The 25,934-nt window shown below is 50.3% G+C and overlaps 3 protein-coding genes across 4 annotated transcripts in view; 1 reads left to right on the top strand and 2 right to left on the bottom strand.

Moving 5' to 3' along the window:
- The first annotated feature begins 332 nt into the window (after positions 1 to 332).
- On the top strand, positions 333 to 8,252 carry LOC102104114 (galactose-3-O-sulfotransferase 2-like). The gene is made up of 4 exons (XM_088061140.1): positions 333 to 426; positions 4,582 to 4,692; positions 5,365 to 6,283; positions 6,925 to 8,252. Exons 1-4 carry the CDS (start codon positions 398 to 400, stop codon positions 7,765 to 7,767), a joined length of 1,902 nt encoding a protein of 633 aa, XP_087917266.1. The 5' UTR covers positions 333 to 397; the 3' UTR covers positions 7,768 to 8,252.
- Positions 8,253 to 10,513: 2,261 nt separating this feature from the next.
- LOC102103932 (aquaporin-12-like) lies at positions 10,514 to 12,755 on the bottom strand. Its single transcript, XM_005529588.2, has 3 exons — positions 12,149 to 12,755; positions 11,603 to 11,719; positions 10,514 to 10,695 (listed from the first exon to the last, which is right to left on the bottom strand). Exons 1-3 carry the CDS (start codon positions 12,753 to 12,755, stop codon positions 10,514 to 10,516), a joined length of 906 nt encoding a protein of 301 aa, XP_005529645.2.
- Positions 12,756 to 17,571: 4,816 nt separating this feature from the next.
- PAK2 (p21 (RAC1) activated kinase 2) overlaps positions 17,572 to 25,934 on the bottom strand; it is a 42,023-nt gene continuing 33,660 nt past the window's right edge. For both annotated transcript variants that reach the window (XM_005529515.3, XM_088060973.1), the window contains exons 12-15: positions 25,333 to 25,432; positions 22,645 to 22,841; positions 22,013 to 22,150; positions 17,572 to 21,104 (exon numbers count right to left, since the gene is read on the bottom strand). In XM_005529515.3, coding sequence (XP_005529572.1) covers positions 21,018 to 21,104; positions 22,013 to 22,150; positions 22,645 to 22,841; positions 25,333 to 25,432 — 522 coding nt within the window. In that variant the 3' untranslated portion in view covers positions 17,572 to 21,017. The remainder of the gene's footprint in view (positions 21,105 to 22,012; positions 22,151 to 22,644; positions 22,842 to 25,332; positions 25,433 to 25,934) is intronic.

The following is a 25,934-nucleotide window of genomic DNA, read 5'->3' as shown; positions in this document are numbered from 1 at the left end:
TCACCAAGAGCTCAGCAATCGCAACCATCTCTGCCCTCAGCTTTGTCAAGAGGCAAAATCAGGACATGAGAAAGGAAAAAAAAGGGTCAAAACAGAACACTAACAGCCAAGGGTGAAACCAAGGAGTGAGGCAGGGACACTGGCATGGGTGGACAGCCCGCCCAAGGCTCTGTGTTACGTGGCAGGAGTGACGGTGCCACTCACCCTCTCAGAGGCTGGGCACTCCCTGGGGCAGGCACAGGGCACTGGTGGGAAGGTCTGACGGGATCTCCATCCCAGTGCCCCCGCCAGGGAGGGGCCTCTGGCCACAGCACACAATCCAGGCTCCGGGTGTTTGCTTTCCAGTCTCCCGGGCGGATGATAACCACCTGCTCCCTAGCCAAGGCTCCAGCTCACCATGCTGAAATTCAGAAGGTATTTGATCACGTAAGTGGAATATTTTTATGTATTTATTTAAGTAAAATACTATTTCCCTAAGTAAAATTCTCTTTCCATCCTACCCTGAGGTGATGTCCAGGTGCCCTTGCAGATCCCTCCGTGTTGGGAAACAGTTGAGGTGGTGATGGGAATGGGCAGGGCAGGTGTTTCTGCTCCACATCAGTGCAGGGCAATCTGGGGTGATGGGGATTTTTCCCTTCTGGTGATGCTCCAAGGGTGGCTGGAAAACAGCATCTTTTGTGAGGCTGTTGCCACAAAGGAAGGAGAATGGCACAGACCTTGGCAGGGCAATGGGATGCTGGTCCCTCCTGCAGCGTCCCAGTGAGGGATCACCAGAGGACTAGATGTGAGGCAGAAATGTGTCTCTGTGCAAGTTTTTCACATGGCAACCCCTAGGGTGAGGGCCCTCTTCCACAGCCTCTGGTTGGGACAGGAGGGATGAGGGAAGGGCAAGGCTTGACTCTGCAGCAGAGTTCTTTGGCTGGGCGAGAGCTGCAGGGTGAGAGGGCTCAGAGTTATTCCCAGCCCAGCTGTCAAGTGTAGTGTGGGCACCAACACAGGCAGGCAGTGCCATTGTGCCCTTGCTGTGCTACCTGAGCATCCTGCTGGCCATTTTGCCCAATTTCTCATTTACTACCAAAAAAATGGCTCCAGTGGCTGGTCAGAGGGAGCAGGCTGTGGCTGTACTGTGTACGTACTGTGTACATTAATTCCTTGTGCAGCTTTGCTCACTGTCTGGAGAATATCTGGGCACAGCAAAACAAGAAAATCTTTTTTTGCCACTCACCTGCCTGGTGAGCTCAGCCTCAGCACCTCCTGCAGCACTTGCAGCTGGCTGGGACCCTAAGGGCCCAGAAACTTCCAGGCACAGACCCATCCTGGCTGGGGCTTTTGTTTCTGTGTTGGACGGGGAAGGGGCATGGGTCAGAGGGAAGCTCTGCTTGGAGCAGGAGGGGATAACAGAGGGGAACTCTGCAGTCCTGCTGAGAACAAGTGGCACCTTCTTCCCGGCTGGGGCTGGCACTGAGACAGCTGGAACACCACCCCTTGCAAAGATTTTACCAGCAGTTCAGGTTTGGACTAAATTCCATGAGTCAGCATAGGGGTATCCAGCTGGTCCGGCCCTTCCACTGAGCCCTTGCAGCCAAAGGCATCTTTGGGGTGCTGCATCCAGCTCTGCACCCTGTTTGTCACTTCTGGAGGTGACAGCACACGGGCTCTGGTCTGAGGGGGCTCCTCAGCTGTAGCCTGTCTGCAGATGGAGGCATCTCCAAAGACTCTGCAGGAGTTGGGCTCTTGCAGCCCAATCCACCCTGCAGGGCTCCAAGTGCAGCCTGGACACCTTCCTGGTGCTCAGGTGTTTAACTCTGCCCCAAGACACGCGTCCCTGATCCCATCCCAATGTGTAAATGGACAGGAGGCCATGCAGGGGTTACCCACAGAGGGCAGTGGAGCCTTTTAAAGGTTTCTTGTTCAGTTACGTCTTTCCAGCTTGCCCCAGCCTCCAAGACTAGGGCTGCTCATGCACCATGTGCCATTTAATCAGTGTTTTGCTGCCTTCAATGCAACTTCTTGGCATCTTCAGTACAAATTTGAGCGCTGCCACTTTCTCAGCACACCCTCCTTGATGTCCATGTATCCCAGGAGAGCCAGGCCCGAGGAGGGAAGGAAAGGCTCTGGCTTTGTGCCAGACTGGCCAGCCCCAACACACGTCAGCCCAACACATGCTGTGTGTTCTCAGCTGGGTGTTCCACCAACACAACAGCCACCTCAAAAGAGCCAGAGGACCTGGATCTTTCACAGATCCTCATAGGCTGAAAGTTTGGGACCTCTGTGGAAGCAAGCTCAGAATTATACCTGCACCAAATACAGATGTGGAATGGTAGAGGGTGCTGCCCCAGCTCTGCCTGGGGGGAAGTGTTCCATCATTCTGCCTCCATTACTGTGTGCTCCTGCAGATCCCCCAAGAGTCTGTGTGTATCACTAAATATCATAGTGCAGCTCTTCATTCCATTCTTGCTGCTTGTCTTACCATGATCAGCCAGACAAAATTATGATCAGCCTTGCCTGGAGTGACGGGAGAGCTGGATTGAGTCTCCAACCAGATCCAGAGGAATCACTTCACTCTGGAGCAGCTCCTCCCTCACTGCCTTCTCCCTCTGTCTCTCTGATCTTCCACATGGAGTTATTTCAACAAACCTTTCCTCTCACTAGCTCTGGGGCAGCCTCAGGTCTCTGCTCCAACCCTCCCTCTTTAAAATTTTAAAATGCCTCTTGGCATTTTAAGTTCTGTTTAAGCATTTGGCATTTTTCTGCTCCGGTTTTTGTCACATCTGTTTATTTCTGACCTCACAAGAGTCTCCTTGTGCTACTGGCATGGCCAGGCAGTGACCCACACGTGCATTTGCCACCTCCTGTCTCATCTGAGCTTGGCAGTCTGCTCCTCAAGTGGCAGAGAGCATGGATACTGCTGGGTTGCCTTTGGGACTGGGCATGCTGTGATGCTGACGGACAGTAATTACATGCAGTAATGACACCTTTGGAATCCTCAGTAGCACTGCTGTGGCTTTAGACCTCACAGCCTTTCCAGTCTTTTACTTTAGACACTGAAATCCTCCTGGGAGGAGCTGAGAGTTTCAGCTCAGTGAAGGGACATTAGTGGGAGCAGGGCAGAACTGTGTCCATGAGTGTCTGACCATTGCAAGCAGTGCTGCTACTTAATCATGACAGTTGATTTTACTGGAACAAATCCAGTTTCTCAATAGCAAACCTAAATTCCTGACCTGCCCTGGTGGGATGCACGTGACCCCTTCGGACAGCCCATGTTTGTGTCACTGCTGCCTCACCAAGTGAGCTCTGCTCCCACATGTCACAGGACTGCCCAGAGCAGGACATAGAGCACCATGGAGATGAAGAAGCTCTGGAACAAACGAGTCCCAGTCTCACTGTCTTGGTCCAAAGCTGACCACTGCAGGAAGCCAGAAACACCAATGAACCCAGGTTGGCTGCTGGAATGCAGCTTCCAAGCAGGCTCTGTCCAGATTTCAGCTGTCATTAGTTCCTCCCATTTAGATCCTCACTGCCTGTGGCCCTCCCTCCCTGAGAGGGGAGAGCAGCCATGGGGCTGGCAGGCTGGCCTTCCCCCACAGCACAGCCCAGTCCCAGAGGGTTTAAGCAGATCCTCAGTACAAATCATCTCCTGTTATGCAACAGTGAGCTCCCTGGGGAAAAACCAGCAGAATAATGGGATCATTCAGGTTGCAAAAGCCCTCTAAGATCATTGAGTACAATCTTTCCCCCAACACTGCCAAGGCCACCACTAACCAACCCATGATTCCAAGTGTCACATCTGCTGGGACTGGACATCCTTTCTGTGAAAAAAAATAAAATACAAAGAAATCCTTTTTTTTTCCAGGAAATTCAGCCCCTCAACCATTCCACTGAAGGTTAAAGCTACTATCAAGCTCCACCAGGGTTTGCAGCAAGCCCTACAAACAGAAGGAGCCCTGTGGCAGCATTTCCATGGCCTTAACATCACCATACACAACCCAAACCCTGACAGCATGATTCTGATGGCCTGAAGAAATCACACTGCTGTTGTAGGCATGGCTAAAATCAGACTAAAATCCAGGCACTGCTGGGGCCCTCATGGGGGCATCACATCTTCAGCCACAGCTGGAGCCTGTGCAGATGGCAGTCCAAGAGCAGAGAGTGGGGAGAGCAGGGAAAAAAGGAGATTTATTGTCCATGTTGATAAAGACAGGATCCTGATCCTTCTTGGCCAGGCAGGGCAGGGAACACACAGGCAGTGCCCTGTTCCTGCTGCCTGGGGGAAGCTCAGGCTGCTCCAGGAAGGCGTCCCTGAGCCGCCAAGGGACTCAATGGTTATCACTGTTTGCTTTTCAGCACAATATCTGTGGCTCATCTGGAAATTTCCACGAGGCTGCACTGCTGGGGCACAGCCTCGGAGGTTCCTCAGTTATCGCTGCCTCTGTAGCATTTCTGCCCCTGAAAATGTGACCTCACCTTAAAAAAGATAAAATATTAAAAAGCCTCAAGGCTCCTTTCCCGCCTGCCTCACACACATAACTGGTCTTGGCTTTTTCTCCCCACGAATGGTCTCAAATGTCTGTTTCCTTACAGGAAGCTGAGCGCGATCTACAGGTGCCAGCCAGGTCGGCTCTGGATCTCCTTCAGCCTCCTCATCCTCCTCCTGGTCACACTTCAGGTTGTGGAGAAGCTGCAGCCTCCTGGGTAGGTCCTGAGCAGAATTATAAACCTGCACCTTCTGCTCCAGCCTTTCTCTGGCCACTGAGGTGGGCTCAGAGCTGCCCTCCCAAAAACCACCCAGCAGGGTCTTCCTTAGACAGGGAGGAAAGCCCAGGTGAGAGAGGACTCTCTGGGGGTCCCACATCTCATGCCTGTGCCCAGAAATGAGCCTACCCTGGGGTCAGACAAGGCTGCTTTGGGCTTTGTCCTGGCTCACCACAAAACCCTACTGCCCTTGAGCCCAGTCCTCCCAGTCTGGGGTTATCTACAATCATTCCTGCAGTTTCTCCAGACCAAAAGCTCTTCTTTCTCCTTGCCTCTTCTTGCTCTACCCCATCCACCACCCTGTCATGCTACAGCAAGACAGAGACACTGTCATCTCACTGCTGACCTGTCCTTCTCTTCTTCTTAGTATCATTAAGGTTGTAAAGGACCTCCAAGATGATTAAGCCCAAGTTCTTGCACCTATTCCCACCCTCCAGGGCAGCAGCAAAGCCCCTACATCCATCTGCAATGCCACCCCCCCGCCCAAGAAAAGAGGAAAACACATTTTAGGGTGACTTTGGGGGGTGAGGGGGTTCATTGGGCTGCAGAGAAGCTGCCTCTGCACTGTCCTCCCATCTCCAGCAGCTGAGCATTGTGTTCTCCCTGTCACAGGAGCTGCCAGTGTGAGCTGGAGCGTGGTCTGCAGCAGACCACGGGCCACGGGCTTGGCTCTGCCCTCCACAGCCCCGACCTGCTGTGGGAGGCTGACTCCCCTCAGAGGCAGAGGGAAGCCAAGCCAGCCCCTGCTTCGACTGAGGATGCTTTCAGGATGCATCTGTACTTCAGACCGGAGACCCCTCTGGAAAGCAGCCCAGAGGAGTACTGGATGCAGCAGCCTGAAGAGAGCAGCGGGAAGGTGAAAGCCCATCTGGCACCCACGGCGCTGAAACCTCAGCTTCAGGGCCTGGAAAAAGCAGCCAGAGAAAGTCCTTCTCCAAGCCTTCCCGGGAGGGTCACCACAGTTTTGGCAGAAGCTGTCACCAGCAAGTTCATCATCTTTGCAAACAGGCTGAGCACAGAGAAGCAGAGGGAAATGTCCCCACCTGGAATGGTGCAGGTGGAGGTACAGAGCCAGACTCAGCCTCGAGCTGTGGGTTCTCCCCACCCTGAGTGGGGCAACTCATTTACACAGCCCGTCCCAAACTCAGCTCAACATCTGCAGGCAGGGGATTCTTACAAAACAGACCTGGAGACAGGATTTTTCCCAAGCTGGACAGAAGCCTTTAAGGGCAAGGAGGTAACAGCTGGAGAAGGTCAGCAGGCCAGAGGGGTCAGCTCTCAAGGGAAGACGTGCAAGCCCAAGACTGACATAGTTTTCCTGAAAGTCCACAAGAGCGCCAGCAGCACTGTCATGAACATCCTGTTCCGCTTCGGGGAGACGCACAACCTCACCTTCGCCTTCCCGCAAGGCGGGGGCTTCCAGCTCTACTACCCACACCACTTCCTGGCCAGGTTCGTGCAGGGCTTCTCCCCACTCAGCCCCCGGCGCTTCAACATCCTCTGCCACCACATGCGATTCCTGCTGCCGGAGGTATGGGCAGGTGGGCGGGGAAGGGGGAGAGGGGCTCATGGGGCACAAGGGGGGGCACCTGTCGAGCACATAAACTCTGCAGGGATGAGCTACAGAGAGCCAGGATTGCCCATGGATACCTGGCACGTTGTTGGCATCTCCTGAGGGCTTCTGTGAGCAGGTTTGATGAAGCCCTGCGCTGTGAGCCATGGCAAAGTAGGAGACAGCATCTGTAGCAGTCACCAGATCTCATCTCTTTCTTGTCTGGTGGGCTCTGGGACATGTCATGCTCCCTGGACAGGCCCAGAGGGGACCAGCTGCAAGAGAAGAACATCCGAAGTGCATCAGCTCAGGTCAGCCGTGCCCAGCATCCACTCCTCTGGATGCTACCTGAGGACAGGTGGACATGGGGAAAGGGAAGGAGACAGGCAGTATCTCCATCCCAGCCCAGCCACGCAGCTGTGGCAGCCCACTGTGAGGAGCTTTGCTCACTGCTCTCCCTTCTGGAGCTCCCCACAGCTCCTCTGATGAGCTGCAGCCTCAAATCTTCCCCAGCACCCCCCACCTCCAGCCCCAGCAGGTGCCTCTGCTCCCCAGCAGAGCAAGCGAGTGGGTCCCTTCTTCCTACCCCACCTTTAAACGCTCCTTTCTCTCCTCTGCAGGTGCAGAAAGTGGTGCCCAGCTCTGCTGTCTACTTCTCCATCCTGAGGAACCCCGTGCAGCTGATGGAGTCCTCCTTCGTGTACTACAAGGGAGCGTCGGCCTTCTCGCGCGTCCGCAGCCTGGAGGAGTTCCTCAGCCAGCCCTACCGCTACTACGACCCCACCAGCGGCGACCGCCACTACTCCAGGAACCTCATGACCTTCGATTTCGGCTTCAACCCCGACGGAGAGGTGTCCCCTGAGCGAGTGCAGCTCATGCTGAAGGCCATCGAGGCATCCTTCAACTTTCTGCTCATCTCCGAGTACTTTGACGAGTCCATGGTGCTGCTGAAGGAGATGCTGTGCTGGGACCTGGACAGCGTCGTCTCCTTCCCGCTCAACACCAGGGACAGCAGCACCAAGTCCCCTCTCCCGGACTCCGTCGTGGAGAAGCTAAAGGCCTGGAACAGGCTGGACTGGGAAATCTACACCCACTTTAACAGGACCTTCTGGGAAAGGATCGACCGGGACATCGGCCGGGAGCGCATGCGGCGGGAGGTGCGGGCGCTGCGGGAGCGGCAGGCGGAGCTGGCCAGGACCTGTCTGCAGGGCACGGGCAGCGTGGCCCCCAAGGACATCAAGGACTCTTCCCTGCGGCCGCTGCAGCACGGCGGGGCCAGGATCCTGGGCTATAACCTCAAGCAGGGCTTGGATCGGGAGCTGGAGCGGACCTGCCGGCGGCTGGTGACGCCGGAGCTGCAGTACAGCAGCCTCCTCTACAAGAAGCAGTTCCCCCCGCCGCCCCCCGAGACCGCCCTGCCCGCCTCCTCCCGGCAGCACCGGCTGGAGCCCACCCCAGAGTGAGCCCCCCTGGCCCTGCGGACACCCATCTCCAGCCGCCCTGGCTGGAGCCCACCCCAGAGTGAGCCCCCCTGGCCCTGCGGACACCCATCTCCAGCCGCCCCTGCTGGCACAGCGAGGCTCAGCCCTCCCGGCCGGGCTGCTCTGCCCCGGGCACCGGGGGTGCTGCCCCGGCCGCCTCTCCCTGCACCTCCGAGCGCAGCTCTGGGCGCTGCAGCGGGGTCCCAGGGGCTCCACAGCGCTTTTCCACAGGGAAATCACCCCCAGTGAGCAGCTGAAGCCTCAGCACAGCCCGGGCTTTGGGCAGCCCAAATCCTGAGCCCCGCACCAGAGACTGCGGCAGAAGAGCGCCGAGCTGTAAATCAGAGCTGTGGAGTTTGATTTACAGCTTGGGAACGAGTCTGTCTGTCTGTCTGTGCAGCCCAGCTCTCCCCTGCTCCATTAACCTTACCGTGCTGGAAAAGCAGCCTCTTAATTAAAAATAACAACAGTCACTGTCGCTCCTTAAATTCCCCTTAATTATATCAGTCTGCCCAGTAGGTGACATCCCCAAAAGCCCCAGAAGCACACCCCAAACATTTGAATATGTCTTAATATGTCCTGAAAAGCAAAAAAAAAAAAAAAAAAGCAAAAGAACCCCAACAACAAAAAAAACATAAAAACAAAAAACAAAAGCAATAAACCCACCAAAAAAACAAAAAAACAAACAAACAAAAAAAAGACCCCCAGCAACAAACCCATGGTAAAAAGGGAACCCCGGCATGATTTTGTGCTGACTCTGTGGTTAGAGATTGCCTTTGGGTGCTGCATTTATAGGATTAGCATCCTCCTCTGCTGTGTCAGACTCAAGTTCCATCCCTGTGTGACAGGGAGAGATCTCATGAGCCTCTCTGCAGCCAGACATCCCAACCCACCACTCTGAGCTGCCACAGGAATATCCTCTGCCCGGGACAGATCTCCCAGCAATGGCTTGTGGAGGGCAATTCAGCCTGAATTTTCTCATCCTGCACTTCTCCTTGACTCAAAAGCAGAGCCAGCAAATCAGCTGGGATAAACAGAAGCCCCACCTTTGGCTTTTCAGCATGATTTCCAAACCAAAAGGTGTTCTGAAAAAATTGCCCAGAGGGATTTGAGCACCCCAGGCTCTCCCTGGGGCAGCCACAAAGAACCTCAAAGGTTTCCATTTCCACCCAGAGGTCTCCTGCTCGGTTTAATCAGGAAAAAAACAGACTGTGCTCCCAGTGCCCTTCCTGGGGCAGTGCCAAGCACCCAGCCAGGCACAAGGAGAGGGCACAATTAGGGGATTTTGCTCCATGGCTTTGGGGTGCTGTGTGTTCCATAAAGTTTTGTCTCTGAGGCACATCCATGTACAGCTGTGTTGGTCCCTTCCCTCATTTGTCCCATCAGGATGTGGGGTGAGCTCATGGTTTCAGAGGTCTGGGGCTCCTGGGGGGCCTGCAGGCTGCAGAGGGCAATCCCAGAGGAAATCAAGTGGGATGGGCAGCCCAGAGGCCATACAGCACCCTGGGGTTGTCTCACCATGGACATGGACTCACTCCCAGAGTGGAGGGAGGAGCAGGACTGGACACTGGATACCAAACCTTCATTCCTCCACTCCAGGTTTTAATTTGGTCCCACTTGCTTATTCCCTGTTTGCACCTCAGGAAACAGGAGCAGGTCATTCCTGTCAAAAGCTCTGATCCAGGGCAGAGATCCTGGAACAGCCAGAGCATCACAATCTCCCTGTGCTGTTCCATGGGGAGAGCGTCCAGGGTGCAGGTCCCATGGGGTGCCCTGGCCCCAGCACAGCCCGGGGTGATCCCCATTTCCCAGTGGGTGTTCCCCCCACACTCCCCCTCTTTCCAGAGCAAGCAGCAGGCAGGGAAGAGGTGGTTTGGGCATCACAGTGACTCCCATTTTCAGGGATGTCTCCCAGCAGGGCTCCCAGGAATGACATCACTCACCCAAATGCCAACCACAGCATTTATTTTTATTACGTTTTTTTTTTCCACAAACTGTAATTTCATAGTTAGGAGTATTTCACATAGACATGGAGCAGAGCCCAGGGATGCACTTGTTCAACCACAGCAGCTGCCTGGGTCTCTTTTTTTTTATCCACATACCCTTTGTGCACCATTTCTTGATGCTTTACAGCACCAAAGCCCAGGCTAAGCACATCCCCAGAGGAGCAGGGTCTCCCATGGCCAGTGAACTCTCTTGCCTTGGAGCATTTTTAATTCCTCTCCAAGACTTGCCAGGTTCAGCCTGTGCGATTCAAGGACTTCAGGTCAAGCTTAACTCAAAGCCCACCAATTTTTAACCAGTATCCATTAATAACTCAAAAGATCAAAGCCTGTTTCCTCCCCATCCCAAGTGTTCAAGGCTTATACTTTGTTTTTATGGCTGCAAAAGACCCAGTGGGGTTACTTCAGGCATTGCACGATGCAGTAACCCTGAGTTGCTCAAGCCTGCCCATGGAATGGTCCCAAACTTTCTGTGAGATTCCTGGCAGTACAAGACAACCAGCAATTTATGCAAAATAAATTCAGTGTTTTCTCTCTGAGGCAGCAGTGTGGGCTTGAAACATTTCAGGCTTTCCAGGGAGGCTTTCAAAGCAATTCCCAAAGGAGCTCAAGGACTCGGGATCCTGCAGGGATTCCTTTGTGATGCCTTAAGGACAGAAGGAGCAGCAAAATCCTCCACACCAGGAAACCCTTTCCCAGGAAAAGGGCTGCCAGGACCCCTGGGCTCAGGCACAGGGCTCCAAGTTGTTTTTCTCCACTTTCCTCTTCCTCTGTGGTTTGTCACCCTCCACCTGCACTGTCACCTTTGCCTTAGGCACCTTGTATTTGCTCTTCTGGCTGTAGAGGAGGTTTTTCTGGAAGAGGCGTGGGATGTTGCCCTGGAACAGCAGGAGGGCAGCGAGCATCCCTGGAATGAGAGCACAGACCCCTTCCAAGTGCTGTGCCGAGCAGCTCCACCCTCCCCACAGCTCAGCAGCAGCTTGGGATCCTTGTCACAACCTTCACCATGACCAAAAAGCAGCTCAGCACCACGAAATCCCCACTGAGAGCTGAGGGACCCTTGCTGTACTGTTTTAAGGAGGATTTAACCACTGTGTCATTAACATAATAAAAAAGGCTCGTTTTGACCCAAAAGGGCCACAAACAACACCCCAGTGGTTTTCTGGCAGGGAATCACTAAGGTTGGAAAAGTCCTCTAAGCCCATCTAGTCCCACCATCCCCTCAGTGCTGCCAAGGTCACCATTAGTCATGACCCAAATGCCACATCCACATGGCTTTTATCCACTTTTTATCCACCAACCTGCAGGGTTAGTGCCTCCACCACTGCCTCCACCACTGCCTTCAGCAGTGCCTGACCACCCTTTAGGGAAGGAATTTCCTCAGTACACAACCTGAACTTCCCCTGGAGCAACTTGAGGCTGTTTCCTCTTGTCCCATCACTCTTATCTGGAAGCAGAGCCCAACCTCATGTGGCTCCAGCCTCTGGTCAGGGACTTGGCTCCACTCTCGGCACACATCCAGCTCCCCATGACCATTCTGGAGCTGAGGACAACCTCAAAGTATAGCTCAACCTGCCATTGCCCTAAAACACCTTTCCTAAACCTCCCCCAGACTTTGGCCCTTGTACCGTGCAGAAGTTGGATTTTAAAAAATTGGACAGCCAAAGAGATGACCCCAGAGATGATGAGGCAGGGTGAAAAATGACACTTGCCACTGTCAGACCCAAGTTCAGCCCTTTGCCAGAACAGTCCATGTTACACTGAGCACTTCTGCCTTGCCCCATGCCAGCTCCTGCCCCCTGGGAAGATCTCACCTGCGAGGGGCCCCAGCCAGTAAACCTGGAGGTAGTCCCAGAAGCTGCTCCCCGAGCAGTGGAAGGTGGTGGCTGTGGCCAGGGCAGGGTTGAAGAAGGCCCCTGTGTACGGTCCGGCTGTGTGGGAAGAGAAGTGTGGCAAACAGTCCCACTGCATCCTTTGGAACACTGACAAAGGGCTGGGACCCCTCCTGCCTGTCTTCTTGGACTGGGGAAATCCCACCCTTGTCACCCTCAGCTCTGTGGGAAGCAGAAAAGCTCCGTGCAGGACTGAGGGATCACAGGGGACATTCCAGGGAAGTGATGCCAGTCTTCAGCTATGGCTGCGAGCCGACATTGACTCGCAGCCCAGATACCCCAAACTGCCATCTTCATCCCAAAATGAATATTCCCCAAAATAACAGAAAACAAACACCTTGGTAGTCGTTACCTTGTTAACCCCTACCTCTCCAGTCCTGGAAGATGAGAAACAGGGGGGCTGTTCCTCCCCCACAAACGAGGCACCTTTCCAAACGACTCAGAAAAGGAAACCCCAGCGCTGCTCACCTGTGTAGGTCAGGAAGGTGACGGCCGCTGCCAGCGCGGGGACCCGGTACAGGGGGTGGCTCTGTCGCACCTTGAGGAAGACAAGGTGGAACAGGAAGGAGCAGGAGCCTTCCACGAAGGCAGCGTGGGGCAGGGAGGCGCGGATGGGGGAGCTGCACTCCGGCCCGATCAGGTTCTGGATGAAGTGGAGCTGTGTCAGCTCCCAGGACCAGTAGAGCCGGGTGACGGCCCAGCCCGTCCCTGTACCCACCCCCTGGGCCAGCAGCTTGGCCACCATCGCTGCCAGGCTGGACTCCAGGAGCAGGAACTCCTGGACAGACACGGTCGGGTTGGCGGATGCTCCCTCAAAAGAGGCGCCGTGGACAGCGGAGAGGAGGAAGAGCAGGGTCAGGACCAGGTCCAGGCTGAAGCCACCACCCCAGGGGCCGATCTCCATCAGCATCCTCAGCTCGAGGCAGCTCATGCACAACTGGAACGAGCCAGCAAATTCCCTGGCAAGGCAGCCATGTGTTGCGGGGGACAGAAGCCTCTTGGAAAGCCACCTGAGCACCTGGCACACCCCAACAACCAGGAAAAAAAACCCAATGGAGACATTCAAGCCATCCATAGTGAAGGCTGTGCTGGGAGCAGAGTCTGGGAAGGAGCAGAGGAAGCTCCTGCACCTCCTCTTTATAAAGCCAAGCAAAAGCAAACGTGGCACAGCCTGACAGGCCTGGGAAAGGCCACACGTGTGTCCCCCACAGGGCAATGCCAGTGCCCAGGGAGCTGCCAGACTCACAGCAGCTGGAGCAGCCACCAGGTTGTTTGTCCCAGAAAATCCCAGCATTATCTCCACCAGGCACTGAGCCCCCAGCCCCAGCACTCACACCTGAGAGCCCACAGCAGCTCCCCAGAGCTGGCAGCTCTTCCAGATGGAACAAAATCTTAATTTTCTTTCTGCTTGGCTCCAATGCCTGTGGTTGTCCCTGGATCCCTGGAAGTGTCCAAGGCCAGGTTGGATGGGGCTTGGAGCAACATGGGATAGTGGAAGGTGTCCCTGCCCATGGAAGGGGTGGAAAGAAATGAGTTTAAGGCCCCTTCCAACCCAAAGCATTGTGGGATTCCATGGTAAACAATACATGATGTGTCTTCTGGGTCATTTCCCTGATCTGCAGCAGGAGAGCCACCCTCGGCCCACATTTGCATCCCTACAGGCGCTCCAGCATCCCCAGGGCAGGCAGTGCTGGCAGGTAACCCAGCTCCTCTTGCTGCCCTGTAACACACAAAGAGCCAACAGCTTTGATTTTGGCCATTTTATTTCCCCTTGTGTCATTTATAAGAGAAATTCCCAGGAAACCCAGGTTTGAAGCACACTTGAGCAGGGATGAGGCTCTTCATACAGTTCAAGGTGGCTCCAGCAGTGCAGCCCAAGCCACAAAAAGCAGGAGCAGATGCTTCAAATGCATTGGAGCCTCTTCCTCAAGAACCTTTGACAGCGGAGAAGAAAAACGACATCGTGGGGATGCTTATGGGAGCCACAGCTCAGCATCTCCCCTGCACCACCCTCGCTCCTTTCCTCTTCCCCTCCCACTCCTTTCTGTCCCCAAGTGGTTTTGGGAAGGATCCCTGCTCACAGCCCTTGCTTTGGAAACCCTGGGGAGTCTGGGCAAGGAGAGGGACCATGCTGCCAACCACCCTTCATCCACCTCTCCTCCCTCTCAAAACTGCCCTGCTTGTGGTCAGCCTGCCTCAGAACTTCCCCCAGTTTAACTCTTTTTACCCCAACTCACCCTCCCCATGACAGGACAAGCACTCATCTTTCACCTCAAATGAACAAATGACTTTGCTTGTATAACAGAAGATGAAATATTCTTTAAGAGTCTCACAAATTAGTAATTTTGTCCTCAAGAAAACTGACCTCTGGCAGCCAAAAAAGCGCTGGTCAAAGCTACTCATCACTAGAGAACCAACTGTAAAATACTTAACATCACAATTCAACTCAATACTTTCCACCTCCACTCCTGTGTTTCTCAGGAGGAAAGAAACCAGTTGAATTTTCTCTTTAAAAAAAATGAAACCTCACGAAGACCCAGCGACACAGCCTGAATCCAACCCCTGGAGGAGAACCACTGGATTATGGGACACAGACTGGGAAAATTGGGAAAGAAATTCCAGCATCTTTTCCTTCCCCAAGAAATGGATTTTCCCCTTCTTCTCAATCACTGTAAGAGTTGGGCCTTAGGAAATAAACATTCCAAGGTCTAAAAACTATTTCCCACACATTGTGCCCACGGCACATCCTGCAGCTGTGGGACATTTAAGCCAGGCTGGAGAGAGGAGCTGGGAGCTGTTGTTTCCAAGGATAACTATGGGATTAAACAAGGCCAGGGCTCATTCCCTCATCTCTGTTAGTGCTGACTCCATGCAGCTTTGCAGGGCTGCTCTTCTAGGAAAAAAAAACATCTAAAAATTCCAATATTCCCACCAAAAACCTCTTTTCTGTACCTGGAACATCAGTGTCCTCCCAAGCCAGACTTGCTTTCAGGGCTGAAAATGCAGATATTTAAGTGGGGTGGTTTAGCCACAGGACAGGAACAAGTTGGCACTTCCAGAGTTCAGCAAAATAAACACTCCCAAAAAACACTGAAGGGTCACAAGAGCTGAGCAGAGCCACCCTGGCTCCCTCATTATTTTCACCCTCAAAGAGGCAACAGCTACAGAAAATAATAAAAAAAAAGTTTTAAGGTTATTTAAGGGAAGCTTCACTGGGCAGGGAGTGGATTAGAGCTTTCCAGGAGCAGCCACACGTTCCCAGCTGCTGTGACAAGGCAGCAGGAACCTCAAGCAGGTTTCCCTCCACGGTCAGGCAGGGAAAAAGGCTCCAGGGGATCCAAGAGTTAATCGTGCTTTGTGAAAAAACCCAAATCCTTAGAGTAAGCATTCACTGAGAGCTAAAAATAACAAAGATGGGTCATCCTTGGCTCTAGAAACCTCAAGGAATCCCAGAAGACATCTGTCCTGAGGAAGGTGTGGGCATGTCTCCCCTCCAGACCATTCCCAGGGGCTGCCCTGAGTCCCAGCAGTGATCCACAGCTGTACCAAGCTGGATTCGCTGTTCAGGAGCCCTGTAGGAAACACCAGGACGTGGAGCCTGTGCACAGAGATGTGTCTGTGCCTTGACACAGCCTGTCTGCTCCTCCCTCCTCTGCACAGACTCAACACAGCTCCAAAGCACAAGTCTGGGTTAAGTGCCTGAAAGAGAATGAGCAACTCCTAACTCCCCACTGGGAGAATCTCATTAAAAAAAACCTAAACCAGATCCCTACAGGCTGTTTCAACACTCAGGTCAATGGGGATTTGAAATCTTGATGGATTTGACTTGATGATCTTAAAGGTCTTTTCCAACTTGCCCGATTCTGTGATTTTAAGTGATGATGTGCTGGAGGACAGTCCCACTGCAGACACCAGCTGGGAAAAGCATGATGAGCTGTGTCAGTGCTGCCCTGCTCCTTCCTAACAGGCTGCAGGCAGAGAAATCACAGAAAGTCATCCTTCTCACTTGGTGGCATTTCCCTCCCTCAAGGAAAAGAAATCCTTCCTTAGGCTGGATTCAAAGCAGGGAAAACAGCTCTTAGAAGATCCTGCTTCCACCACACATCTGGAGAGCAATAACCAGAGCTTGGCTGAGCTCAGCAAACTTTCACCCTCAGTCATCCTCACATGACTGAGGATGGCTGTTTTTATTAAAAATAATCGAGAGCAAAATACAAGTTACATTAAAAAAGGGGGGAAAATGCAGCTGTACAAATCCCTGAGAGCAGGGATCTATGGACAGCACTGTGCTCCAGCACAGGAGCCATGGGAACTGCACTGAAACCCAACAATGCTCTTCAGGCCCAGCTGTGAAACCGCTGCTAATGAGGATCCTCACTTTTCCCCCACCCTGGTTTTAACCAGCATGCTCCTGGTGCAGTCCAAACAGTTGTGCTCAGCTTTGTAGTAAAACAGCAGCCCCAAAAGGGAGAAATTACTGCCCCCAAATTTACTGCCTTCAAGAACTATGTTTTAAATACCCAGTCTTGAATAAGCTGACCTCAAAAAATGGGGCTGCTCTTGGGTTTAGTCTCAGGTGGGTACGTGCAAGGGATGAGCAAGTTCACACAAGACTTAGGAGGATTTACCAAGGACTTGCAACTTGCAGCCGTGAAGGCACAATCAGCCAAAGCCCTGCTCTCCTGTGAGTATCAAAATCCTGAGAGTCCTCAGTTCCACTAGGCACCTTCTCCTCCTGTCCACTTTTCCCCCAGAAATTAAATGCCAAATCACTTAAATGCAGCTTTAGAGAACACCAGTTTAAACACACAAAGACAGAAAGACAAAGATACTACAACAAATTGACAACCCTGAAGAGGCTGTGAGCAAACCAGCATTCTCCTGTCTGGGTGAAGCAGCTGCTGGAGATGAGTGGTTTCTTCATTTCCCTTCCTTCCCAGTCAGTGTACTGCAAAGCTTGTGTGACATGCAGGGAAGGGGAAGAGCCCATTTCCCAGTAACACACAGCAAACACAGGACATGCCAAGTCCTCGCCATTCACAGCTGAGGCAGGAACTTTACCCACAGCCAACTGACCCGGACTCAACCCCAAAGTAAATCCCTCCTTGTCCTTGGCTTTGGCTGGACTGGCAGGCCAACACCCCACAGCCTTTTTGTAGGTCCAGTGGAAAACAAAAGTGTCTCTCTGCAGCCTTGGAGGCCAAGAGGCACCGTGGATCTCATCCCAAGTGCTCCAAGAGCTGTCAGCACCCAGTGCCATCACTCCCATGGTCTGACGCTGATCAGCGGCGACGGAGCAAAGGCAGCAGACAGCAGGACAGCTCAATTCCCATGGATCCTGTGCCACAACATTTACAGGCAGGATACTGAATGGCACCCATGCTGCAACAAAGCAGAGCTGCTGGGAACAGCTCCTCCATCATCACCACATGGCCAGAGGTTACTGGGCCCATCAGTCCCACCCCAGCACTGGTGAACGGAGAGGGGAAGAAGAGGATGGGCCAGGCTGGTGTTTGCTTTGCTCCCTTCGCATGGAGGGCGAGGGATCTCTTCCACAGTGGGTGAAAAGGGTGTTTGGGAGCTGCTCTCCTCCCATCAGCTATCCACAGCTTTTCTGGGAGGCACAGACATCCGCCAGCAGTGGATGTCAGCAAGGAAAGCTTGTGCTGATCCCAAGGCTAGTACTGACAATGATGAATAATAAAATTTTAAAAGAAACGGGCTGGTATTGCATAAAATTATATCCACTGTCATTAAAGCATTCATAAGAAGCTTAGTTCCAAATACATTCTGTTAATCTCAATAAAACACCGACACATGAACTCTTTCAGACACTCTTGTCTTCAAAGGTATAAACTCATGACAGGGAAAAGGGGGGAAAAAACCCCAAAGGTTTTTTAAAAGTTTATTTCTAGCCCTGAAAGAACAGTTATTAAACAAAGTCAACAAATACAGTAGTTAATATTGCAGTAACAATTAAATAACATAATGGGATTAAATTACACAAAAGGCAACATGAACATCTGAAGACAGTTAAAAAAATAAAAAGAAAGCTTGCACCTACTTCCATTCCCATCAACAGCATAAGGAACAGAGGGAAAAACAGACCAGAGAGACTGATTGACTCAATTCCAGCTGGAGAGACCCATAATCACGTTTTTGCTCCCTCCCCAGCCCCTCTGACAACAGGACCCATCTGCTGCAGCCAAACTTTTGCACCTCCCTGCACAGAGAGCCAGGGAATCTCATTAACAATTAGTCTCATTAACACCTAAGGCAGGGCAAAGTGCTCATTTCCATGGTTGTTTTTAATAAGAACTCTGGTTTGTTCTACGATAACAACATCCTAGGAATGTCACACTCCCTGCACACTCACACCTCAGCCACAAGCTGCCCAACTGGCATTTCCCAGGGATCGCATGCACGGCTGATCCCCACTCAGGATCCTGGGTGGACACCCGAGAGGGATGCACAGGAATCCCCACATCTGGATGCAGTCTGTCCCTTCCCATCATCTCCAGCAGCCCCAGTGCCTCAGCAGAGCTGACAGCCCTGCACTCAACTCAAGGGCTCTGCTCTGCTCCCACCAGGGAGAACCCACGCCTTGGAGCTTCTCACCTTGCAGACACCCTCAGAAAAGTGATGCCCGACCCTCCAGACACAAAAGCACAGCCCAAAAATCTTCTCCTGGCTCTCCTCTCCTGCCAGCCCCACTTCTGATCCCCATGGAAACCTCACCACAGAGCAGCTGCTTCGTGGGGCCAGGGAGATGCTGGCATTTCCCAGCCTCGGAGCTGAACACCGTCCCAGGTCACACACACAATTTGGGAACTTGGGACTGGGCCAAGTTTTGTGCATTAGGATAGCTGAATCTTTGGAAATCGTCTCCTAAGCAAGGCTAAATTGGACAAATTTTGCAATATATGTCTTAAACCATTCTCATTCACCAATAAAAGTGAACTAATAAGTTAAAATTACTTATGATTTCTTGTTTTCTACTTTAAAAAAGCTAAATTTATCTAGATTGTGCCATTAAAAAAAAAATAAACAACAAAACAAAAAGATGAAAGAAAGAAAAGCTCCCAGTTTAACTCTGGCACAAGGAGTTTCACCAAGTCCATTGCCAGCAATGGACAAAGAGGGAAGCACTGGTACAACAGGTTTTTTCCTCAGCCAAGCCTCCTCAGTGCTCCATTTGACCCAGGAGCTGGGACACACTCAAACCAGGGTGGTTACAGTGTCCATGGCTCATAATAAACTTTTTTTCCAGACAAATGCACTTGGATTTCCTTACCTGGCATGAGACACTTCCTTGAATTTAAAATTTAAAGCCATAACTGTTCTCAGACTTACAGCTAGAGAGATTTATCTTAAGATAATTAACCCAACACAGATTTTAACTACCACACAGGAGCAGAACACAAGCTGAACCTGCCCAACAAGGCACCCTGCTGGCTCCACACGACCCCCAGGAGCTGTGAGACCCCAGCCCTGCTCCCCTCCACCATCCCCCCAAACAGCCCCTGCTGTCCTGCCCAGCCGCTCTCACCTGGAAGTTTGTTTTGTCACACTTTGGCTACCAGTCCCCAAAATGTCATTCTCTCTATATAGATACTGAAATTCTCTGAAAATTACTTCTATCCCCTGCCAGCAAAGCTTGGAAAAGTGTGCAAAAATTTTTATTCAGGGTCCTCTGTCCACACCCAACCACAGCTCTGTCTGTCCCAGGCCCTGCCCCACTGGGAATGCAATACAATCCCACTAAAGTCATGGTTGTTCTTCCACAGACTCATTTGGCACATTGGTACTACTTGGCTCCTCCTAAAACACTTGGGGAGGCTGAAATGCAAAGACTGTAGCATTAGAAGGGGCACAGGCTCTGCTAAATTCACCCCTGGCAACACTCCAAGAACTCAACTGCTCAGGTTGGTGCTGCCCTTCAAAAGGAGGCACTTTTTGTTGTGTTGAAGGGTTGACTGCAGCCATCCTGGCTAGCCCAACGTCCTTGGTGACAAGGATCAGAGTGACACCAGCCAGTCCAACAGGCCCCATGATGGTCTGACAGCACTGCTTCCCCTCTGCTTCATCTCACAACTCTGGCATCTCCAGGCATTCATCATCATCTGTTCAGGTCATGTTTCCAAAATCCTGTATCGTCAGTGTCCTCAGATCTGGTTATTTGTTCTTCTGGTTTCATTAGTACAAATGGAGCACATACAGAACTGGAAAAAAATAGCTCTAATAGTTTAAACTCTGACAATTCCATAGGTTGATGCATTATTTGCTTGGTGGGGGAAGGAGGGGGGAAATTACAACATATACAAAAATGTATTTGATACAAAGAAGGGAAATGTAAAATAAAAAAAGTCAAAGGCACCAGCGTAACTTCCAAAGCCCAAGTCAGAGCACAGATACATGTTTGTGACCACCCACTGCACCAAGCACGTTGTCCCTCAAGCTTCTGGCCAGCAAGTCTAACAGGGGAAAAAGAGCAGACAGGAAGACAGCTGGAATTTTTTTTTCTTGCCCTGACTAGAACTGATCATTTGATCATAAATAAAGTATCTGACCCCAACCTACACATCCATAACCCACATCCAAAGACTTGACCGATCATTACGGTTCTACAAAGAGGCCACATTTTTGATTAAAAAAATGTCCACAGAGCACAGGCATGAGAAACAGCTGAATACTTCTCTTCCCCCTCTCTCTCTCTCCTTATTCATCTTAAAAAATGAAAACCATCTCCATACATTATGATTCCTTAAGTAACCAAGTTGGTGATTCTACAGTGCAGCGACAGTTAATCCGAAAAAGAAATGAGGGGCAAGATGTACCTTCACATTCACCACACCTGCTGTGAATCTGGTCACTGGGAGCTTCCCACAGGGATTGCAGGTAGAGGGGAGGAAGAGGAGAGGCAAAGAGATCAGCAGGTAAAATTAGTACTGCTCTCTGAAAGCTTGAATCTGTCATTCAAGTATTGAAAGTACCCAGAGGGTACAACAGGAGCTGTTACAGCGAAGTCATTAAAACCCCTTAAAGCCCCAGGCACAGCAAGTGGTATTTCTGGGCTGTCTGGGAAACAAAAATCAGAATTAAAAAAACCCACAAAGGCCAGTAATTCAATTCCTTCTGGACCCCGGACAGGGATCTCTAGAGTTGCCACAATGTATTTTGGGTGTCTTCTGGATGAGAGTTTCTTCCCTTTTGCAGACGTTTCCCACCCCCACAAAAATCCCTTCCCTCCCCCCTCCCCGAAGTGTAACAATTTCATATATTATAAAGATTTGTAAAATACAAACAAACAAAAAAGGAAGAAGGCTGTGGCAGGATGTTAGCGGTTACTCTTCATTGCTTCTTTGGCTGCCAGGATCAGTGGCGTCAAGCTGGACAGAGGTTTGGCCAGTTTCAAGAAGGGATGCTGCCAGGAAGACAGAAACATGAAGAATCAGTGAAAGACAAGCTTTTTGAATATTTGATTTCCAGCAGGATTCATGTTTCCATGGAGCTAGGCAGCAATGACTCTGCATTTTAACTGCTGACTTGTTTCATGTGTTTGTCCTCATGGTTGCAAGGACAAAACGATCCCAAGCTGGCTGGGATCACACTGCCTTGCCCAGTGCAGCTTCTCCTGGAATACCTCACTGTTTCTGGAAAAGGTGAGTACTGAAGCTGCACTTGCAATAAGCAAAACAAAGATCTAAACAAGAAATAATCAGAGGAAGATAAGCAGCTGGCTTTACTGGGAAAGCCTCTACACTATCTGCCTCAGAGCTACTCCTTGCTCTCCCCAGGAATGGCATCAGTGATTCTCTCCTTCACACAATGCTGCCTACAAGCAGATCTCATTTAACAAACCAGTTTTTTTTTTCAGTGCACAGAAAGTATTTGAACTCAAAACTAAAAGGAGAAATGGTGGCACGATGGCAAGGACACTGCTCCAGTGCTCAGCTCACAGGGCAGAACCCTGGGGGGAGAAAGGAAACTTTTCTTTTCTGACACTGATGTCAGACCAGCAGATTATTTTATTAGGAGTTCTGAGGAGGACATTTGCAAGTGGAAGTATGAAAAGCAATGCAAATGCTATCAATGGCCACCTTCTGGAGGGAGTTCCTAAACTGCTGGATGCTTCGGCAGCGGCAGGGTGAAATCACAGATTCTGATGGATTAACTTTGGCGTATATTATAAACCTTTCCCACCAACTGCTCTCACTACAGTTCCCAGGAGAAAACACAAAAAAGGAAGGGTGCCAGTCTGGTGTGGCTCATCACAGGCTGACCTGACTCTTTCTTCTGGACCTCCCACTGTGAGAAGAAGCAGAGTCTCACCTGTAGCAATTCTTTGGCTGATCCTCTTTTCTCCACATCCATCTCCAAACATCGGTTCAGGAAATCCCGGAATATTGGGGACAGTTTCTCGGGGTTCTGGAGTTCTGGTGTGCCATTAGTTGCTATCAAATATAAAGCCTGTAAAATGAAGGAAAAGGTATAACCAAAACCAAGCTTTAAAAGATGCCAAACTGACCTGCCTCGTGGCAGCCTACTTCTCCTCGACTTCAGAGATTAGAACTGTAAAAATGCACTCATAACCTATTTTTGCTAGTAGCAAAATAACATTCAAAATCTTTGGCAATAGATACTGACCTTAGCAAAGAAAATCTCAGGTTTTGACACAGCAGCACTTTCCATAACATCATACATTTATTTTCCCTAAACTATCACAGATGCCTGAGGTCAAAGTCTTGTGTTTTATTTACAGGCAGGCAAATCTAAATACAATCACAGCGTCCCAGACTGATTTAGGTTGAAAGGTACCTTAAAAGCCCAACATGATGGGACACCTTCAACTAGACCAGGTTGCTCCAAGCCCCATTTCATTTTCTTTTTGAAGCAGATGCAATTAATGAACAATTACTGACAGTGGTAAACACCCCAGTTCCAGCAACACCAGGGCTTCTTACCCTCAGGGGGTTCTCGTTGAGGTACGGGGGCTCTCCTTCCACCATCTCAATAGCCATGATGCCCAGGGACCAGATGTCCACTTTGGGGCCGTAGGCTTTCCGTGTGACCACCTCGGGAGCCATCCAGTACGGAGTTCCCACCATGGTGCTGCGCTTGCTCTGCTCAGGGGTGATCTGAGCACAGAACCCAAAGTCAGCTGCAGGACAACACAAGTTCAAGAGGTTAAACTGGTGTACACCAAGAAGTGGCTTTCCTAGAAGCCTTCTTATTGCTACACATACATTTCATTGAGAGGGGTTTTTGGGGGCAGTTTCTTCTTTCCTCCCCCACTACATTCTCCATATTAAAAAAGCCAACGTGCAATGAAAATACAAAACCTGAAGGTGCTTAAGCAGGGCAGAATTCCATGGAGTGAAGACAAGGCTTCTGTCTTCTGGAAACAAGAATTACCCTGTAGAAGAATGGTGTTTCACCCAGTCCTTCCTTCAAGAGTTTTTCTGCAATTTTGGCAACAGCCAAAATAAGCAATCAGGCAGAACACAGGTGGAGAGTGTTCTGCATGTGGTGTGTTACACAGCCTGAATTAGAAGAAATCCATCCACAATCCATGGCTTCTGCCCTGCTAAACAGACTGTGCTTATGCAGCTATTGAGGTCAACATTTCACAGCACTTTGGCCATCTATACAGGTACTACAGCCGACAGACATGGAAACAAGGCTCCAGGGAAGTGCAGTGCTACCTCACTCAGCAGCAGGAACCTGGACAAACAAACCTTTCCACAAGGTAACTACCAAAGAGAACAACCACACTCAAGAAAACGAGAAAAGTCACCTATTCCTATAGCCTTCAGGTGCAGCAGCAATGCATGTCCCATCATGTTACTTTATCCAGCTGCAGCACTCCCACTTCCCAGGCATGTAAAGCATCAATAAGAACACAGTTAAGGCAGCAGACAGATATTACTTTAGCATTGACACTAAGTTAGAGAAAGAGAGAGAGAGAGAGGGAGAGAAGAGAGAGAGAAATTTAAATTCCAGAGTGATTTTTGAAGTGTTATTCCAAGCACTGCTAAGAGAAGAGCCAAATCATGGAAATGCCAAGTTGTACCAAGACCATTTAACACAGAACTACCCCACCTTGACAGCCAAAATGCTGCCTTAAAAAAAAAAAACAAACAAAAAACAAAACAAAACCAAACTTATAGGAGTCACCAAGTTCCTCCTGCACTTTTTGGCCTTATCAAGGTGTCACAATCACCTCCCAGCACAGCCCATTTCCATGACAGCTCAGGAAAGCAGCTGCAGTGTGTTTTCCTGACCTCCAGCCAGGCCTCCAGCACCAGCCACCAGCACAGAGGAAGAAAACAGGCAGGAATCCAGTTTCACCCACCAGCAGCATGTGTAGCTGCAGTGGTGACACCTGTCCTGTCACCAGATTCCCTCAGAGAAGGGGAAGAGTTCAAAAAGAAGGTGCAGCTTCTCCCACCCTGAACTTTTGCTAAAGCAATATAATCACACAGCCCCAGAAGAGCTTGTTCAGTACTGCTTACACCACCTCCCCTTCATACAGGGAATTTCTGCAGCTGACTCCTGTCTTCTCCTGTGTCTCCTTCCACCTCATCCTCCCCCAATCTGCTGAGGTGATGATTTTGACTCAGCTGCTAACTCTGTCCTTTGGCCATTTTGCTTTGACATCTCTTTTGCAATTTTGATCCTTCTCCAGCTAACTCTTCTCAGCCACATCCTCTGCTGTAACTGTCCACTTCTCTTCAGCCTCTGAATCCACAGTTTGTGCACAGACACATCACATCCCTAAAAAAAAAAAACTCCCTGCAAGCAAGCAGTGCATCCAACAATGCTGGTATGCAAATCAGGTTGCTCATAATCTTTCTTCACACTCCATCTTATAAATAAAATGAGACTGCAAACCATCTAGAATAGGAATATTACTAAGACACATTTTCCTGGCACTTCAAATTCCTACTAAAAACACTTTTTGCTTCACACCTTTTTGCCTTAACTCTTTGATTGTCATATGCTTTGTCAATTCTTACATACAAGAAAGGCAGATAATGCACCTCTTCTCAACAGCCATGATAGCTACCAGTGCTTTCACATCATTTTTATTTACACACACATGTACAAGTCCATGCATGCATAACCATTACCTGAAAAGCAAGTAGTTTGGTTTGTCATGATTATATTAATAAAAGTCTTACACTTCCAGTCCAAGAAAAGGTACAGGGTAAAACTAGACTGCAATAAATGACCAATAATGCCCAATTTTTTTGTTAATGGCCTTGTAACGAAGCAAAAGCATTAATATCAAGTCCCAGAATCCTTACAAAGCCACTGCAGTTTGCTGCAACTCTGCTCTTGCAACCGTTCTCATTTTGCTTCACTGTCTGTGCCAGTTACTTCCTATTTACCAACGTATTCATGAGGCCACAGGTTTGCTTCAACATCCTTCTGGGCCACATGTTCACAGCCCCAGTCTGAGGGTCCTCAGAGTGTCAGCACCTGCTGTCTGATACATATTTTATACCAGGATTGATTTCTATTATTCACAGTCAATAGAAAGCACCACAAATTTCCCTGCCAATTCTCCTTCCACCGATTTACGCGCTACGAGCCAGAGATTGCTGGAAAGGGGGAAACAGAACATGAAACAATTGTCTGCTACTCACTTAATTTAACTGATCCATCCATTCCTAACAGCACATTGTCACTCTTTATGTCCCTGTGGATGACCTGGTTGGCATGAAGGAACTCCAGAGCTTGCAAGCACTGGATAGGAGAGAAAAAAAAAGAACATTCAGCATCCAGAAACAGAAGTGCTGTACATGAACACAAATTCAAAGCCATGTTCATACCCTCAGCCAGCTCTAAGAGCAAGAACAGAAAAGTATTATTGAAAATAACCAGCAGAGGAAGCTCTTGGGCTAAAAAATATACACTCTGGATTTCAGGAGGTCAAAAATCATTTCACCATGGAGCTTCCCTATCTTAACAAATGCATCCTTTAAACTCCTCATCACCCAAGATGTGCTCAGAAATCCCTGATGTTAATTTTGGTACATCCCACAGATTCTGCAGTGGAACCACAAAGGATTAAATGAGAGCTTTTCAGGCTGAGGTATCACCAAGAGGAATTGGTGAGGCTTCATGTGCAACATCCACACAACTTCTACAGTGAAGGCTGTAAAATATCTTCATTCTGAAAGGCACCAATACTAGTTTGCATTGTTTTCAGATGAAAACCTTTCACACTAAGTTTCTGCCCAGAACC

The sequence above is a fragment of the Pseudopodoces humilis genome, chromosome 11, assembly GCF_049639895.1.
Source record: "Pseudopodoces humilis isolate 2021_Gansu_Grassland_sample_001 chromosome 11, ASM4963989v1, whole genome shotgun sequence".
Lineage (NCBI taxonomy): Eukaryota > Metazoa > Chordata > Aves > Passeriformes > Paridae > Pseudopodoces > Pseudopodoces humilis.
The sequence above is the reverse complement of the archived record's forward strand: the minus strand, read 5'-3'. Positions and strand labels throughout refer to the sequence as shown.